Genomic DNA, 19,272 nt, shown 5'->3' with positions numbered 1-19,272 from the left:
TAAACGATGTCCGGATCCATCATCCGACCCATCGTTGGTAAGGCAATTGAAAGGGCTTTCCAAAGAGTCCAAAACATTGAAGATCTGGCAACCCTGTCTCGAGTTATTACCACATAAGTTATATCTGTGTTCTTTTTTTCTGGATCTAAAAAAATGCTGAAATGTGTGTCCAAACCACTCATATTACCCATTTTTGGTAAAAAGTGAGGAAGGCATCAACCACATAGGTGGATTAAGTTAGTTTTTTATTTTAGAAAAATCCCCCCCTGCAAGCGATTGCTCACAGCGCTCTCAAATTGAGAGAGCGGAGAGCAACGTAACACAAACCCAATCAAAACTCACTCACCGTTGAACGCCAACCGCTCTCACACCAGAGACCTCAGAGAGACTTGCGGCAGAGACCTCAAGTCGCTAGCAAGCGACGAACTTCTCTCCTTCAATGTTTATTTTTCTTTCGTTTCAACAGAAAAAAAAAACAAAGCCAACGCCATCGTTTGAAGTGTTTTGAAAAAGACTTTATTTTATTCATTTCGTAAGTTTATAGAAATAGATAATTTCTTGTAATGCATTTCATCCTCCTTCTTTTCATTTCCTTCTTACAGCAGCAGTAAATTTTGAATTCATTTTTTCGCCCCGCCAAAGTTTCAACTCCAGAAAAAAAAACCCGGAGAAAAGCGTTTTCTGTTAACAAGAAGATTGATGATGTTTCGAATTGCACATTTGTTTTAAAGTGTCTCTTTCTTGCGCTTTTTTCCCGGAATCGAAACTATGGCGCACCTTTTGTTTCTCGAACGAATGCTTACGACGATCTTTTCCTTTTGTTTTGCTTTGTTTTAATTTATAATTTAACTAGTGATGAATAGTTGTTAGTGTTTCGAAGTACGTTCTGTTTGTTTTTTTTTTCTGTTTTGTAAGTGGTGAATGTAATGGCTTCTGATTTCTGTGTGAATGTGTGCTCCGAGGGGTTTTAAGAGCTTAGCTGACACAAATAAACGCAGCAAAATAGTGGTTAATACACGAACCTGATTGGATTTGATAACAACATTCCCGTTTGTTTTTGCTTTGTTTGGCGAATAAACTCAACTGTCACCTGTGACGATACACGGAGAGAGAATAACGGTGGTTTTGATCTGAGTGGGTAGGAGAGACGGTTTGCACTGAGATTGACAAGATGGCGGCGCGAACTGTCAAATCGGTTGGCCGCCATCTTGTCGACCCGGTGAAAAAAAGGGAGGTCGGGGTTGTTTTTAAGGGGGGAAAGGATTTTCTGTCTTTATTACTCTCGAAACCGGGAAAAAGGGTGGACACACTAATTTAGAGACTCAACAACTGTGTGTATAGAAAAATTGGCTCCTAACCTAAAACTCTACGATAGTTGATTTACTTTTGTTTAAGTTCAAATCTTCTTCGTCTTCATTACATGGATGTTTTTTTTTTCTTCTTGTTTTGCACGTACAATTAAATTTGGGGAAAATTAGCTAGACATTTAAGGTACGATCTAATCTCTAACAGTGGCAATAAATTGTTACATATCTATGCTTTTGCTGGGGTGTGTGTTTTTGTTTGACTGTCTTTACACGTGTTTTTTACTTTGTTTCTTTCTTGCATAACATTACATTACGTGACAAATAAAGTTTGGGAACGACACCTTCAAAAGCCAGCATTTAATCTTTTTGGATGACCGTAAAATTGCGTTTAGTGTATAGTAACAATAAATTCATAATTGATGGCGATTTTGATTTGCTTTAACGTTTGTTTTTTTTTTCATTTGTTGTATTCCCACTTTTTAAATGTTAAGTACTCGCGTTTTTTTTATAGGTATAGAGATAGTCCAATAAATTTCATTGTTCAAAGTGCTGCTGTGGTGGTCCGTGATGGTTAGAAGAGTCATAGTTACTGTTGTTGTTTTTGCTTGCTTTTTATATACTTTCATATATATTGCCTTAAGATTCGCTTGTTAAAAAATATAGGTTAGCAATTGCTAGAAATTGCACACACCGTTTATTTGTTGCTTACTTACCATAGTAGAATAAGTGTACTTTTTTGCATTACTTTTTCGAAGGAAAAAACAAAATCGTCTCAAAACACAAAAAAAGGATTTTTCAAAAACAAAACAAAAGATAAACTGTTGAACAACCAAATGCATGGCATTAGCTTAACGTGGTTTTGCGGTGAGTAAAAACAGACCTTTCGTTCTCCTCAACAAGCGCATTTTCTTTTCAGTTTTAAATCTTCACCAAATTTGACAGATCTTACATTCTAAACAAGGTTTTTATTCTCCTTCCTCATCTTCTCCTTCTTTTGTTAATACAATTGTGTAATTTTAATGTAAAAAGGGGGAAAAATCTATAGTAAACAACATAGAAACAACTGAAAAATTATAACATTTGTGGTTCTACACATTCACATACACTCTGGCTTAGATTTCTTCCACGTTACTAAATAAATAAGACAACTTTCTTTGCTAGCAATTAAAAGTGTGAGTGTGTATGTGTGTGAGTGTGTGTGTGTATGTTTGTTGTTGTTGTTTTGCCTTCTTGTTTTTTTTTTCTTCACTTGTATATCATTATAATAAGTTAATTTTGTTTGTTTTTTTTTAACCACTTCCGCTCCCTCTCTCTCTCTGCGAGTTAAAACCCTTAAACGTCGACGACCATCTTTTTGTGGATGTCGGTGTTGCCCACCACCGAGCAGAACTCTTCGAAGGAAATTTTGCCGTCCTCGTCCTTGTCGGCGAACACAATGGTCTTGTCGACGATCTGCTGCAGCTGGGTGTCCTTCAGGTTGTTGCCGACCATCATTTTTAGCACCTGGGGTGAGAGAACAAAAAAAAAATATTGAAGCATTTAACCTTAAACTTTAGATATAAAATAAATTGTTCGCTCTACTGCATTGAAATCGTGAAACAGTTTTTGCCTTCCTCACCTTACTGAGGAAAGGCTATAAAATCACTCGAAAAATGAACTTTTTGATTAGACCTCCGAGACCTACCGCCATTTATACATATCGACTCAGAAAAACCAGCTGGGCAAATGTCTGTGTGTTTGGCTGTATGTAGACATGTGTACCGAACCAATGCACAGTGGTCCAGATCGCAAAATTAAGTGGAAAATTGATTTTCCGAAAAATGGTGACGTTTTGGAGCTTTGGTGTCTTCAGAAGATATGTTGCAAATGGAAAGAGGCAACTTTTTGTTTGGTTTAAAATTAGGGTGGTTCACGATTTGGGTGATTTTGAAAATCTAACTTTTCAGGAATATTTTTGGGAATTTTTATGTCTTCTAAAAAGTTGTTGGGCTGGTCAATTCAAGCAACTTTGTCGAAGACACCAAAATTTTATCTCGTAATCTACGCCTTCTATGACCAAATTTATAGAAAGCATCTGAGCAAACCTTCAAAAATCAGTTTTTTGAACGTGGCAATTCAGGGTTAACTTTTAGAGAAAAGTGATATTCGGAGCACTTTTAGAGCTCTACAAAACGAACATTTTCATTTTTTGACATGTCAATTTGGACTTAAGGGTCAAAAGTTACAGCCATTTTATGGTAAAAAAGATGCAAATTTAAAACTTAAATATCTCAAAATGGCGCAAGCCAAATTTTAAGCACTAGGTTGCATTTGAAAGAGGAGATCCAGCACTACAAACGCTGAAAAAATCTCAGGGGTGTTTTTCTTTAAACTTGAGATATCTTCATTTGAAAAAGTCTAATTTTCAAGGGAAAACCATATGAGACCACCCTAACGAAATTCGAAAATTGTCCAAATATATGTTTTTCCATGTAATTTTGCCCGCTGAATCTGAATCTGCCCTCAGAATTGAGCCAAAATGTCAACAAATCGATTTTTGGTCATATTTTGGGTTTAAATGATAATTTTACATGGAGCTCTAAAAGTGCTCCGAATATCACTTTTCTCTAAAAGTTAACCCTGAATTGCCACGTTCAAAAAACTGATTTTTGAAGGTTTGCTCAGATGCTTTCTATAAATTTGGTCATAGAAGGCGTAGATTACGAGATAAAATTTTGGTGTCTTCGACAAAGTTGCTTGAATTGGCCAGCCCAACAACTTTTTAGAAGACATAAAAATTCCCAAAAATATTCCTGAAAAGTTAGATTTTCAAAATCACCCAAATCGTGAACCACCCTAATTTTAAACCAAACCAAAAGTGGCCCCTTTCCATTTACAACAACTCTTCTCAAGACACCAAAGCTCCAAAACGTCACCATTTTTCGGAAAATCCATTTTCCACTTAATTTTGCGATCTGGACCACTGTGCAATGTCACTGGAATATCTCGTCACTGACTGAGCCGATTTTGACCGTATTGGCCTCATTCGATTCGTATTGGGATTCCGTAAGTCCCTATTAAAATTTATAAGATTTCGTAAAGTACATCAAAAGATCTGACTAACCATTCAAAAATTAAAAGCAGTTTAAAAAATGGTCTGAATTTACATAACCTTAAATGGTCGGACGAAAAAGCCGTGTAGATGGATGCCATTTTCCTCAAAAGCGGTGTCTGTGTAATCTTGACAAAAAGTCTGTAGGTAGTATGTTTTTTTACTCATCACTTATTCTTATTAGGACCTCTTATAGGTGCTGCGATCAGGCATGCCAGATTTTGAAGATTTTTGGGCACATCACAAAAACGCAAATGAGTTTAACTTGATGGCAAAATAATATTTAACAAATCTGTTTTTGGCAAAAGAAGTTAAACATTCTTATCTTTTTCGTGAGTAATTATTTTAATTTAAAATAATCGAATAACATGGCAAAACAATCTTCGAAAATCTTCAAATGTGGCCTTCCTTGGCGGCGATAACGTAAGAGGAGATCCATAAACAATGTGGACACTAAGGGGGGTTGGAACCACTAAATAAATGAGAGGAAGGCACCAACCACCTAAAGGTGGATCAAGTAACGTTTTTTTATTGAATTAGCTAAAATATCAGCTAAATCTACCAACTTGAAATTGGTAAACTGCTGATCGGCTAATCAAAACTGAAAGAACAAATCTTTTTATGATCTGTAGAAAAAAATATCTGTAAAGTAATTTTCGATTTCAAATTCAATTTTACATAACAAAATTAAGTCATTTTTTTGCATAAAATTTCGTTTTTTTTCCAAAAATCACTATTTCAAAAAAAAATATTACAGGATTTTTACTATACTTCACTATGGCTCAAAAGATGCGGTTTTGGTAAACATGAGCAATTCTCTACGAAATCGGTATTTAATCTTCAATTTTAGTTTTTGTATTTTTTAATCCTACTGAAACTTTTTTGGTGCCTTCAGTATGCCCAAAGAAGCCATTTTGCATCATTAGTTTGTCAATATAATTTTCCTTACAAATTTGGCAGCTGTCCATACAAAAATGATGTATGAAAATTCAAAAATCTGTATCTTTTGAAGGAATTTTTTTCATCGATTTGGTGTGAGTGGTGCGGTGCCTGTGTGGACGTGCAGTCCTGTTTTTTTCGTGTTATTTTCCGTCTCTTTTGTGTCGCTGTTCGAGTGCATGGGGTGATTGGCTATTATAATTAAATAATGGCATCAGTAGTGTGGTGCTTTTCGGGACGCGCAGTTCTGTTTTTTTACCTCCTTTTTTTTCTTTTTTTTCCACTCGCGTTCGTTGGCCGATGAGTTTTTTTTGTGTTGTTCTCTATTTATAGTTTTCTATAAAAACGTACCTATTTAAAAAAAAAAACTAGCAAGTCGTATTGCTGGATTAAGCCCTTTCTATATCATTTCAATAATCATTTCAATAAATGAAGCCCTTCCTACATCACCGTTGATCGGCACGCCGATGGAGAATTTCTGGAGAATCGCGGTCGAATTAATACTATATTTAAATCCCTAGATAGCTATCTTTCCGCAGCCGGCTGCCTAAGATTTTTAAAATTTCAACCGATAAACAAATTGCTTATGGTCACATCACCTACCACAGTGAATCCTGACCTCATACCCATCTTACTAACTCAAGTATCGGACTAACATTTCCATCCACTTCCCCGTGACCCTACCACTGGTCGTGGCCGGCGCCGGTATTGATCAGCATGATAGGGGCCTTTGAGAAGTTGCGAAGCGAGGAAAGATAGCACCCACTTATCTTCCACGGCTCGTGAATGTAACTTCTGGAGGTCCTGGTCAATAACGGAGTAGCAACTGCGGGTGGGCACCTATGCCTATGCTTATGCTTTAAAACTTGATTTGCAAAAAAAACACTATTTTTTTTTTTTTTTTTTTGATATGTTTTAGAGGACATCAAATGCCAAATTTTCAGAAATTTCCAGAATGGGGAAAAAATCTTTGACCGAGTTATGAATTTTCGAATCAACAGAATTTTAGTCAAAAAATCGGAATATTGGTTGCAAAAATTTTTCAACTTCATTTTTCAGTGTAAAATCAAATTTGCAATCAAAAAGTTATTAAGTAAAATTTTGATAAAGTGCACCGTTTTCGAGTTATAGCCATTTTTAGGAAACTTTTTTTGAAAATAGTCGCAGTTTTTCGTTTTTTTTTCAAATTAGTGCACATATTTGTAGATACGACCATCAGTTGCTCAGATATTGGAATACAAAGGTTTAAAAACATAAAAATTGATGTTTTCTAAGTCTCACCCAAACAACCCACCATTTTCTAATGTCGATATGTCAGCAACTAATGGTCCTATTTACAATGTTAAAATATGAAACATTCGTAAAATTTTCCGATGTTTTCTAAAACAATATTTTCAAAAAATTTAAACAGAGAATAATATTTTAAAAGGGCGTAATATTGAACATTTGGCCCTTTATAAATGTATGTTGTTTTCGAAAAGATCGGAAAATTTCACGAATGTTTCATATTTTAACATTGTAAATCGGACCATTAGTTGCTGACATATCGACATTAGAAAATGGTGGGTTGTTTGGGTGAGACTTAGAAAACATCAATTTTTATGTTTTTAAACCTTTGCATTCCAATATCTCAGCAACTGAGGGTCGTATCTACCAAGTTCAAAAAAGCAAAATATAGAGAATTTTCTCAGCTTTCCAAAAATATTGTTTTTTTGATTGGGCAAACATGTGCACTAATTTAAAAAAAATGATAAACTGCTACTGTTTTCAAAAAAGTTACCGAAAAATGGCTTTAACTTGAAAACGGTGCACTTTATCAACATTTCACTAAAGTACATTTTGATTGCAAATATGATTTTACATCGAAAAATGATGTTGAAAATATTTTGCGACAAATATTTCGATTTTTTTTAAAAATCAGTGTTGATTCAAAAATTCATAACTCGGTCAAAGATTTTTTGCACAACTTGGATATTTCTGAAAAGTTGACATTTTATTTCCCCTAAAACATATCAAAAAATGAAAAAAAATAAAAATAGTGTTTTTTTTTGGCAAATCAAATTTTAGTAACAAAAAGTTAAATAAGAAATCACCAAAAAAAAATTTACCGTGTATATTTTTTTCCAGTGTAGTCCGTATCCATACCTACAACTTTGCGGAAGACACCAAATCGATCAAAAAATTGCTTCAAAAGATACAGATTTATGAATTTTCATACATCATTTTTGTATGGACAGCTACCAAATTTGTAAGGAAAATTATATGGACAAACTAATAATGCAAAATTACTTCTTTGGGCATACCGAAGGCACCAAAAAAGTTTCAGCCGGATTAAAAAACACAAAAATTAAAATTCTAAAAAAATACCGATTTCGTAAAGAATCGCTCTGAGACCATTTCACAATAGAAATATGCATAAAAATGATTATGTTCATCCATTTTAACCCTACAAAACAATTTTTTTTTTGCCAGATGCTAGTTTTATATGTACAAACATCCCCTGAAAATTTCAGGCAGATTGGTAAGGTCGATGCGAGATGAGTTTGCTTTGCTCGTGGACCAGCTTTAAAAAAAAATAAAACACGTAAAAATGAACGAGAGAGCTAATATATTTTGTCGAAACTCTTCACATATTTAGGAAGAAAAAACTATAATTTGTTTGCTACTTCCCCATAGATGAAAAAAAATGTTAGGTTTAAAAACATCACTGAATTATAATTCTAGTTTTTTAAAAAAAAAAAGGTCCTATAAACCAAATTTAGAATTTTTGCTTTTTGGGTGTTTTAAGAACCGCCTTGAGTCTGGAGTATTCAAAAAAATCCAAAAAGCAAAAACTGAAAATTTGGTTTATTGGACCTTTTCAAAAAAAAACTCTGGAATTTAACATAAAGCACCATGCGTCTCCAGCAAAAGGTACTGGGAAATCTTTTTGATGGAGAAGGATGGAACCTACTTTTAGTTCGATTGATATATCGAAATCAAATATTTTTTATTTATTTTTAGATGAATTCATCTGATCTGTAAATGTTTTCAGCATTGTTTTTTTCTTCGTTTGTCTTAGTATTTGTCATTAAAAGCTCAACTAACCAATGGTTAGTTATTATTATTATTATTTTTTATATTATTCGTATTATTATTATTATTTGTGAATTACACATATTTGCACCGGCTTTATATTTCTATCAAAATCATTTTATTTCAACCAAATTTCAGGATAAAGTAAGAAAGTAAGCAAAAAAAGAAACCATCCCATTCCGCTTTCTAAAACAATGTACAGGTGCATTTTGGTCGTACAATCGCGCGTGCCCGCCTGGATGAGTAATGCTCGAACAGATGCTGAGTGCGAAGCGCGCTTCAAATTTAAGACTTGGCGAAAAACAACGACTCAACCAAATGGTCAGACTATCTCGCCACTACCTACTAGTAAGCCAGTAGCGACGACGCCGCCGGACGGACATTGCCTGCCACGGTGGTGGTTGTTCTGTTATTTTTATGAACTTGCGGTTTAGTCGCCGCACGGTGCACGTGATGGCGTGTTGTATTAGGAATCTATAATGTTCTATAAATACTTGCACAGTGCGGCGAAACGGCTCATTATTTGTAATGTTTGCATTCTATTTCTGAGAAATGTATTGAATGCATTGATTTGCATCAATTTAACCTATAATCCAAAACAAAAAATCCTCACCTGAAACAGCTCCCCGTTCGAGATGAATCCGTCGTTGTCCATGTCGTATATTCGGAACGCAAACCTAAGCTTGGACAGCTTGTCGCCCTTCACGCTGAACTGCGAAACGCCCTGGATGAACTCCTTAAAGTCCACCTCGCCGTTACCGTCCGCGTCGAAGATGTCTATGACGCGCTGAACGAGCGGATTCTGCTGCAGCTCCGGCAGCGACATGAACTCGTCGATGCTCAGGGCGCCCGAGTTGTCCAGGTCGAGCTTCTTGAAGCGCTTGCCCAGACGCCGGATCTCGTCGGCGTCGACTGGAAGAAGAGGAGAGACAAAACGGAGAAGAATTGTTAGTATTCTGAAAATTTCTTATATTTTTGGGAAAGAAAATGAAAAGGTAGAATCTAACTTTTTGCCTTCCTCACGTTACTGAGAAAAGGCTATAAAATCACTCGAAAAATGAACTTCTCAACTAGACCTCCTAGACCCACCTTCATGTATACATATCGACTCAGAATCAAATTCTGAGCAAATGTCTGTGTGTGTGGTGGGATGTTGATCAAAAATTGTCACTCGATTATCTCGACATTGGCTGAACTGATTTTGTCCGTTTTGGCGTCATTCGATCCGTCTTGGGGTCCCATAAGTCGCTATTAAAAATTATGCAGTTTAGTTAAGTGCTTCAAAAGTTATGCTAAAAAAACGATTTTAGCAATAATCCGAAAGATTGTAAAAAGGGTGGTTTTTGTAAGACCCGTCATGCTATACATTTTTAGAAAGGTATTCAAAAGACCTTTCTAACGCGTCCAAAACATTGAAGATCTGACAACCCTATCAAAAGTTATAAGCACTTATGTGTTATTACGCACTTTTTGCATTTTGGATAGTGAGGAAGGCACCAACCACCTAAGGGTGGATTAAGTAACGTTTTTTTTAACAATTAGGTCCATCCTCATATATTGTTGTGAATCTGTAGAGAACTTGTTTTTGACAAACTTTTACGTATTTTTGACCAACTTTTTTTCAAAGCAAAAGTTGTTTACTTTAACCTTTCAGGTCTGATGTGTCATATATGACCCAAAAATCAAAATTTCCAAAACTAGCCTATAATTTTTGTAAGGTCTTAAGAATTATTTTCCCATCAATAACCCAAAAAATATTTTTTTGAAAATTCAGGCCTGAAAGGGTTAAGGCATTCTAATAAAAAAAGTATCAACCGCTTTCTACACAATTTGTTTTGTTTACATCACAAATCTGCTTCTTTTTTCACCTGTGTACCGGACCTGCTTCGTTTATTTCGAAAAAGTTGTTATTCAGGCGATTAATAGCTAGTTGTTAAGGCAAACCGCCCGATGGCTTGCCAACATATTTTGCAGGTACACTCATCCCCCGATGGTTGGTCGCTTTTTCGTTTGACACTTTTTTTGTTTGTACCCCGTTGGTTGGTCAAAGTCAAACTAAAAAGTGACGAACTGTCATATTTACACGGTGCTCACAAACACTATCAAAACAATCGTTTGGTAGTGTGTGTGAACTCCGTGTAAAAGGGGGCCTGTAAGATACAACCACTAAAAAAACGATGTTGCTGAAACCTTCGGGCTTGCCCGGATATCGATAACGGTCAATGTTTCCATACAAAGAAAAAAAATCTGCATCGTTTAGCTCTCGCGATTAGCGATTTACTGAAAACTGGCTTGTTTTCATAGAAAATATCTAATTTTGTTCAAAAACATTCAAAAATTAGTTTAAATTGCTTCACTTTAAATCATAGCTAAGGTATCCCACCAATAATGTTCTGTACTTATACCTCCAAATTGCCTGTTCCATAATTGTGGTATGTTATTGTGCCTCCCACAATTGTGGAACACCTGAATTTAATTGATATTTTCACAAAAAAAGTTATCAGACCATGTTTCAGACATCACTAAGATTGAGTTTTATTGGTTTCAGAGTGTGAAGTAAAGTTTTTGTAAAAAATATGTACTCCTAGAAAGAAAAAAAGTTTGTTTACATCGTAAGAAAAAAGTGTTCCGAATTTGTGGATTTTAAGGGTCAATGTTTTTCCTTAAAAACTTGATATAAAACGTAAAAATGTACAGCAAGTCTATACATCAATTGGAAGATCGCAAGAAAAGCTTTCACATGAAAGAAAAAGCAAATCTTTATGTTCAATTATCGATTTTCTATGATTTGTTGCACATTGGCAGATCTGTAAACTGTTCCGAATATGAGGGATGACTGTATTTGTTATTATTTACATTGCAAGCTCTTGCCCAGTTAGAATATAGAGTCCCTGTTTGAAAAATGTCGCACGTCGTACGAGTTGTCGCACGGTTTTGATTTTACCGTTTCGATATAGATTGGTCGAAAGGACGACAAACGTACGACAAACACTCGACCTGCCCGACATTGTTTTTTCCATCGATTTACCTTCAATTCGACGTCGATTATCGTCGACGCAAACAGTTTGACAGTTCTCTTCAGTTGATCTTGTTCGGACTTGATTGCAACCGAGTCGAACCGAGTTGTTGGTTTTAGGCTTTGGGAGGATTTTGGACAGTTTAAAGGTAAGTTGCGTTCTAGGTTGAACTACTTTTTCAGCTGGAAAGTTCCGGACGGAGTGGGCGACCGACCGAATCAAAGTGTCTTGTATTCCAGATTTCGGTCTTCTATAGGAGGAAGAGGAGGAGGAGGAAAACGGGAAATATGGTTTACTCGGCGGGCCATTCCAGTAGACGGGACGGGAAGGAACCAGTTGCGATCGAGGAAGCGGTTGGTGAGTCATGTTTTAGAAACGATGGAGGAGGTTTGCTGAAAGTGCGATTGGATGATCGAAATTAAAAATAGGATGAATAGAACATCACAAATTCTTAACTTTTCAATCCAATAATTTCAAACAGAGAAATAAAAAAAATATAAAATACTATAGCTTAAAAAAAACTTCAACGCTGATTTGACTTGATAATTGTAAAATTAAATTATAAAGTTGTTTTTCCTTATTTAAAATTCTAGCATTCCAGAACTTAAGAATGCAAGAATTTGAAAATTCTAAATTTATTTAACTTCTTGATATTGTGCAAATTTTTAATTTTTTTTTTGAATTTAAAAAAATGAAATTCTAAAATATGAAAATTAAGAAATTGACAAAAAATTAAATACTAAAAATCCCTTATTCTTAAATACTAAAATTCTTAAATTCATAAATAATAAAAATCTAACATTATAAAGTTCTTAAATTCCCAAAACGTTAATCGCACGAGTTGGAATTTTGAATTCGAAAATTCTAAAAATTATAAGTTCTAAAATTCAAAAATTGTAAATTCTAAAAATACTAAAATTCATATAATTCATAAATTAAAAAAAAATACAAATTCTAAAAATTATAAAAATTTGAAAAATGAAAAAAATACAAAGTACAAAAATAATAAAAATAGAAAACAAAATATATTTTTTTAAGTTTTCAAAATGTTAAAGTTTTTAATCTCTTTTAAATATTTTAAATATTTAGAAATTCTTTTAAAAAATCTAAAAAATCTTAAATTTTAAAATTTTAAAATGAATTTAAGAATTTTAGAATTTTAGAATTTTAGAATTTTAGAATTTTAGAATTTTAGAATTTTAGAATTTTAGAATTTTAGAATTTTAGAATTTTAGAATTTTAGAATTTTAGAATTTTAGAATTTTAGAATTTTAGAATTTTAGAATTTTAGAATTTTAGAATTTTATAATTTGATGATGAGATGATGATTTGATTGATGAGATTGGGTCATATAAAAATGCTGATATTTGTTAACGTTTGATCATTAAAAAAATAATAATATTTTCAGATTTTAAAACTATTTGCAATAATCTGAGTTTTGTACGTTTTTGTATTAAATTATTTTAGATGTTTTCATTTATAATTGATTACTTTTTCAAAACAACCAATGCGCCATGGGTTTCCTATGTACATAGGACCTTTTGTAAAAGTAAGCAAGAATTCATAAATTTAGTTTTTCTTTTACAGTTCAAAAATACATATTTGAAAATTTATTGTCTTGAAATTTTATTATTATTATTATTGAAATCAGAATTTAATTTATAAATTCTTGCCAATTGTTGACTGCGTCCCCGTGTGGTCCCGCGTGGCTTTCGTAGAACCTACGGAAGCAGCCACGTTTTCTCGTACTCGTACTCCACAAACCCACGTTGTCTCGTACTCCGGTAAACATCAATCCGTCAGAGATCCATGATTGGCGTCGCATCCGGGTTTCGATCAGCTCGTCGAGGAGCAAAAGTCCAACACGACCAAGATGCTGCCACGGCCGCCTCAGAAGAACACCAACATCCAAGCCGGAAGCTGCGGTCAAGGCAAATCCCGAAGAAAGCCAAGTTGGAGAAGAATCGGCGATTCGCAAGTGAAATTAGGTGAACAAGTGAATATTTTTGTAAAATTTTTACAGATTGAATAAAAACAACAAAAACAAAACAACAGTTTTTCAACTGTAACATAACCTAAAAATCCGAAATGACAGCACACGACAATAGCACGACATTCTAAATAACAAAACCGTGCGACGTCAGTCGAATGTCGTACGACAATGTCGTACAATTTCGATCATCGATCGCACGACAAATACGACATTTTGGTGCAGAAACGTATGACATTCGTGCGAAAGTCGCACGACATTGTCGTGGTTCGATTTTTCTCACTGGAAATTTTATTGTCAAACTCAAACAAACTGTTTCGAAGTGGGAATGGAGTGTTTGCAAGACCAAAATTGTATGCTTTGGGATATTTTTGCCATTTTATTATTGATATCGGGAGATTTACCTTAATCTTCCCTAAATTTTATTTCTGAATCTACTCTAATCTAATCTAATCTAATCTAATCTAACCCTAGCGCAGCCAGTCTTTCGAGGGCATCCTGGAAAATGTCTTAGGTTGATTAACGCCTAGCATCCTCTTGTCATTATTAACAATTGCAGTGCCCCAATGCAATAAATTGCTTTGAAACATCACAAAAGTTAAAGCGGCCAGGCCAATTGCGTAAAGTTAACCGCAAAGATGATTCGTTGAATTGGATTGAGTTTGAACACGAATGTTAAAAAAGCAATACAGTTCTGAATCTACAGGGGAGGAAGAAACGTGGGGATCCCCCGCTCACGTTCCTGTTTGTTTAGGCAATTGATCGTTGGGAGCACCATGCTAAGAAGTTTTGGTGCTCCAGGACCCTGAATCTACTGAACAAAAAGTCGATTCTTCTCGATTTCTCGAAACATTACAATAAAAGAAGTTATTTGATCCGAATGAATTAAAAATGCCATAATTTCAAAGGGGACAACCATGCATTTATGGGCAATATTAACGTAAGTTTTTATTTTTACACTAAAAATCTGATCAAATGACTTCTGTCACTTCTTCAGTGGTGCTCTTTTTTCGTTCGTTTTGTCTTTGTGTTTACGTTCTCCGAACGTCGCCAAGCAATGACGATCTTGATAGGCGCTGTGTGTGAGCAATCAAATTTCGTGTTTAAAAATGATCACTGACAGAAAGTTCTTTCAAATATGGAGCAGTCTCATTCAGTGACAGATCCCTTTGCAAGCATTGGTTCTAATCATAACCTACAACTTTGCCGAAGACACCAAATGGATCAGAAAATCGCTTCGATTGTTTTCAAAGCACTTTTCTACGGAAAGCCCCAAATGTTAACGGAGACTTGTATGAAGAAACTGCAAAATGGCTTACTTATAGACATAAGGAGTCGATGGATAAACAATCATACAAATAAAAAAAGAAATTCTATTCTTCTGTCACAGAACCCGGTTTGTGAATGCCGGCCCCGGCTACTCTTCAGGGGTAAGAAGTTTTTTGAAGCACTTTTTAAAATGTGTGCAGTTCACACATTTGATGTTGTTTTGTTTGATGTTTTTTAATTTCAGCTCCTAAAAAGCGTTTACAAGCTATTTCAGATAAAGTCATCCATAGCACACTAGGAAGTGAACAATAGGACCGATTTTTTTACTGCCAAAAAACGAGAATTTTCCTTTAGTCCTTGTTTTGAGTTAAATGCTAAGTAAACATATTTTTCGATTTTTTGATCTTAATGTTTTTAAACGTATATTTTTTTTTAAAAAAAAAGAGAGGTATTATAAGCTATTGTGTAACTCATTTATGATCAGTTACAGAGTACCTAAAACTTACAGTTCAAAATCCCTCACACTCAGCATCTCCCTCGAACCATCAACATCCAAAAAAACAAACCGCAACACAGAGAAGATAAACATTACAAATTATTGTTTCTGCTCTCGGTAATACTTTGCAGTCCCCAAAGAAAAACAACTCCTCTCATCGTCCGTGTGGGAACAGCAGGCGGTGACCAGTTGTGTACACGCGGCGTGTCGAAATCAGTAATTGTTTCAAATTTATTGCTTTGCTCATCAATCATTTTACTGAACCAGCTATTTTGATGAAATTTTAAAGATTTTTCTTCACAAGAATTCAATCTGAATTTTCCAAATTTCTTTCCCAGAACGCCGTCGTCTATACTTTCACAGCAAAAACTGTCTCGATCGCGCGCGCCGACATTTGGCTGCGCAGAAAAACCAACATTTCTTCGCTGCCTAACACTAGCAGGCTGTGAGGTGACACAGTGGCCCCCTAATGTGTAAGGGGTCGAATTGTGCACTTTTTGGGGCGGCCGTAATTAGGACAATTTCGTTGTTTGAGTTGTAATGTTGGTCGGGTTGACTAATTGGTAGATAAGAAGCCTTCGCGTGAATTTTCACTAGGTGTTTTCATGCTGCCCCCATCCTGGGCAAAGAAAAAATCAATATTTTTGACAATTGCAGTCCACAGCAGCAATCCGCTCCGGATCGATCAAAGGAGGCACGACCAATATCGCGCGGTTCGCACTAATCTCGCGAAGAGCCTACTTCGCGGCGATGACCTTCGCTGAGACGGCCGAAGGTGTCATGGTAACCCTCGTAGACAGACAGGGGGGCCTGCTACGATCCTCTTGGGTTCTTCTTGAGGGTGGTGCAGATTCGACATAATTACTCACAGTTTGAGCACAGCTCCATCGGCAGAGATGTTTCATTTCCCTGCAAGAAAGTACAAAATTGGGCCAGACATTAGGACTGGGGACACAATGGCACTGCAGTGACCTAGTACGTGCTCGGAATGGTTCACTCGAATCTTACCATTTTGGACTAGATGTGAAGCTACTAATCACTCCCCGCAGAATCTCGGCTATGGCACACTCGCGAAGCTTTTTCTTACGGCGAAAATCTGCCCTGATAGATTTCGCTGATTTTTCGCTTTTCTCAACAAAAAAACACGCAAAAAGTGGTTTTCTACGGACTTGTTTCTTTCCAACCTTTCTTTTCCCTACCAAAAACACAGACACACTTTCTTCTCTTCCCAGCTAGACTAATATTCGACTCTCCTCGACAGACTGACGGGGTTCGGTTCCGAAAAATATTGCCTATTCCTGCTGCTAGTCTTACTTTTTTTTCTCCTCTGCTTTTTTGCCACTGTCAATCGACCTAAGCTGAGAGCTCTGAGAGAGAGAGGGACTCTTTTGAGCTACTTGTAGATTTTCGTAAAAGACCACACGAGTGCTGAAATCTCTCTCTTTTCGCGTTGGATTCCTCCTCAACAACACACATGGAACGCGAGTTGGGGCCGCGAAGCGCGTGCGCAGCTCGCGGGAGTACTGTCGCTGGTTGATGGGAACTGACTCCCTGTTTGAAAAATGTCGCACGTCGTACGAGTTTTCGCACGGTTTTGATTTTACCGTTTCGATATCGATTGGTCGAAAGGACGACAAAAGTGCGACAAACACTCGACAAGCCAGACATTGTTTCTCCTATCGATCTTCCTTCAATTTGACGTCACGATTTTCGTCGACGCAAGCAGTTTGACAGTTCTTTTCAGTTGGTCTTGTTTTAACTTGATTGCAACCGGATTGAACCAGTTTTCGTTGCTGTTGAGCTTCGCAAGGATTTTGGCCGGTTGGTAGGTGAGTTGTGTTATTTTTTCTGCCGGAAAGATTCAGCCGGAGTGGGCGAGCGGCCAAATCATAGAGTCCTGTGTTCCAGGTTTCCTGATTTCGGTCATCGTGGTGGTAGAGGCGAAGGAGGATGGGAAATAGAGATAACCAGGCGGCCATGCCGGAAGGCGGGAGGAACCGGTCTGCGGTCAAGTAAACGGATGTTTTACTTTCCGCGGGAGGTTGCGGAGTATTCCCAAAGGAGAAGAAGGATGAAATACCAAGTTCCGCCCAAGGGAACATAAAGAGAGAAACGGAACTTACAATTCCTAGGGAGTTGTTCACTGTTCTGGGTGAATGAAAAGGAAGAGGAGGACGGCAGAAGTTGTTATCAATGGAACTGGTGAGTAATGTTTTTGAAGTAAATTATAAAATTATAAAATTATAAAATTATAAAATTATAAAATTATAAAATTATAAAATTATAAAATTATAAAATTATAAAATTATAAAATTATAAAATTATAAAATTATAAAATTATAAAATTATAAAATTATAAAATTATAAAATTATAAAATTATAAAATTATAAAATTATAAAATTATAAAATTATAAAATTATTAAATTATTAAATTATTAAATTATTAAATTATTAAATTATAAAATTTTAAAATTATAAAATTATTAAATTATTAAATTATTAAATTATTAAATTATAAAATTATAAAATTATAAAATTATAAAATTATAAAATTATAAAATTATAAAATTATAAAATTATAAAATTATAAAATTATAAAATTATAAAATTATAAAATTATAAAATTATAAAATTATAAAATTATAAAATTATAAAATTATAAAATTATAAAATTATAAAATTATAAAATTATAAAATTATAAAATTATAAAATTATAAAATTATAAAATTATAAAATTATAAAATTATAAAATTATAAAATTATAAAATTATAAAATTATAAAATTATAAAATTATAAAATTATAAAATTATAAAATTATAAAATTATAAAATTATAAAATTATAAAATTATAAAATTATAAAATTATAAAATTATAAAATTATAAAATTATAAAATTATAAAATTATAAAATTATAAAATTATAAAATTATAAAATTATAAAATTATAAAATTATAAAATTATAAAATTATAAAATTATTAAATTATTAAATTATTAAATTATAAAATTATAAAATTATAAAATTATAAAATTATAAAATTATAAAATTATAAAATTATTAAATTATTAAATTATTAAATTATAAAATTATAAAATTATAAAATTATTAAATTATTAAATTATTAAATTATTAAATTATAAAATTATAAAATTATAAAATTATAAAATTATAAAATTATAAAATTATAAAATTATAAAATTATAAAATTATAAAATTATAAAATTATAAAATTATAAAATTATAAAATTATAAAATTATAAAATTATAAAATTATAAAATTATAAAATTATAAAATAATAAAATTATAAAATTATAAAATTATAAAATTATAAAATTATAAAATTATAAAATTATAAAATTATAAAATTATAAAACTATAAAATTATAAAATTATAAAATTATAAAATTATAAAATTATAAAATTATAAAATTATAAAATTATAAAATTATAAAATTATAAAATTATAAAATTATAAAATTATAAAATTATAAAATTATAAAATTATAAAATTATAAAATTATAAAATTATAAAATTATAAAATTATAAAATTATTAAATTATTAAATTATTAAATTATTAAATTATTAAATTATAAAATTATAAAATTATAAAATTATAAAATTATAAAATTATAAAATTATAAAATTATAAAATTATAAAATTATAAAATTATAAAATTATAAAATTATAAAATTATAAAATTATAAAATTATAAAATTATAAAATTATAAAATTATAAAATTATAAAATTATAAAATTATAAAATTATAAAATTATAAAATTATAAAATTATAAAATTATAAAATTATAAAATTATAAAATTATAAAATTATAAAATTATAAAATTATAAAATTATAAAATTATAAAATTATAAAATTATAAAACTATAAAATTATAAAATTATAAAATTATAAAATTATAAAATTATAAAATTATAAAATTATAAAATTATAAAATTATAAAATTATAAAATTATAAAATTATAAAATTATAAAATTATAAAATTATAATATTATAAAATTATAAAATTATAAAATTATAAAATTATAAAATTATAAAATTATAAAATTATAAAATTATAAA

The 19,272-nt window shown here is 32.6% G+C and overlaps 1 protein-coding gene across 1 annotated transcript; it reads right to left on the bottom strand.

Annotated features, from left to right (window-relative positions):
* Positions 1-496: 496 nt before the first annotated feature.
* On the bottom strand, positions 497-16,555 carry LOC6047846 (calcineurin subunit B type 2). The gene is made up of 4 exons (XM_001864813.2): positions 16,193-16,555; positions 16,054-16,093; positions 9,026-9,324; positions 497-2,810 (listed from the first exon to the last, which is right to left on the bottom strand). The coding sequence occupies exons 1-4, from the start codon at positions 16,193-16,195 to the stop codon at positions 2,640-2,642; spliced, it is 513 nt and encodes a 170-aa protein (XP_001864848.1). The 5' UTR covers positions 16,196-16,555; the 3' UTR covers positions 497-2,639.
* Between the last annotated feature and the right edge of the window lie 2,717 nt (positions 16,556-19,272).

This window comes from Culex quinquefasciatus, chromosome 1 (assembly GCF_015732765.1).
Source record: "Culex quinquefasciatus strain JHB chromosome 1, VPISU_Cqui_1.0_pri_paternal, whole genome shotgun sequence".
Lineage (NCBI taxonomy): Eukaryota > Metazoa > Arthropoda > Insecta > Diptera > Culicidae > Culex > Culex quinquefasciatus.
This window is presented reverse-complemented; position numbering and strand designations above follow the sequence as displayed.

Coding starts and splice junctions, on each gene's coding strand:
- LOC6047846 (XM_001864813.2), bottom strand. Junction 9,325..16,053: donor GATGGAGCTGTGCTCAAACT/GTGAGTAATTAT, acceptor CTCTTCTTCCAG/TCGACGCCGACGAGATCCGG. Junction 2,811..9,025: donor CGAACGGGGAGCTGTTTCAG/GTGAGGATTTTT, acceptor CTCTCACCCCAG/GTGCTAAAAATGATGGTCGG.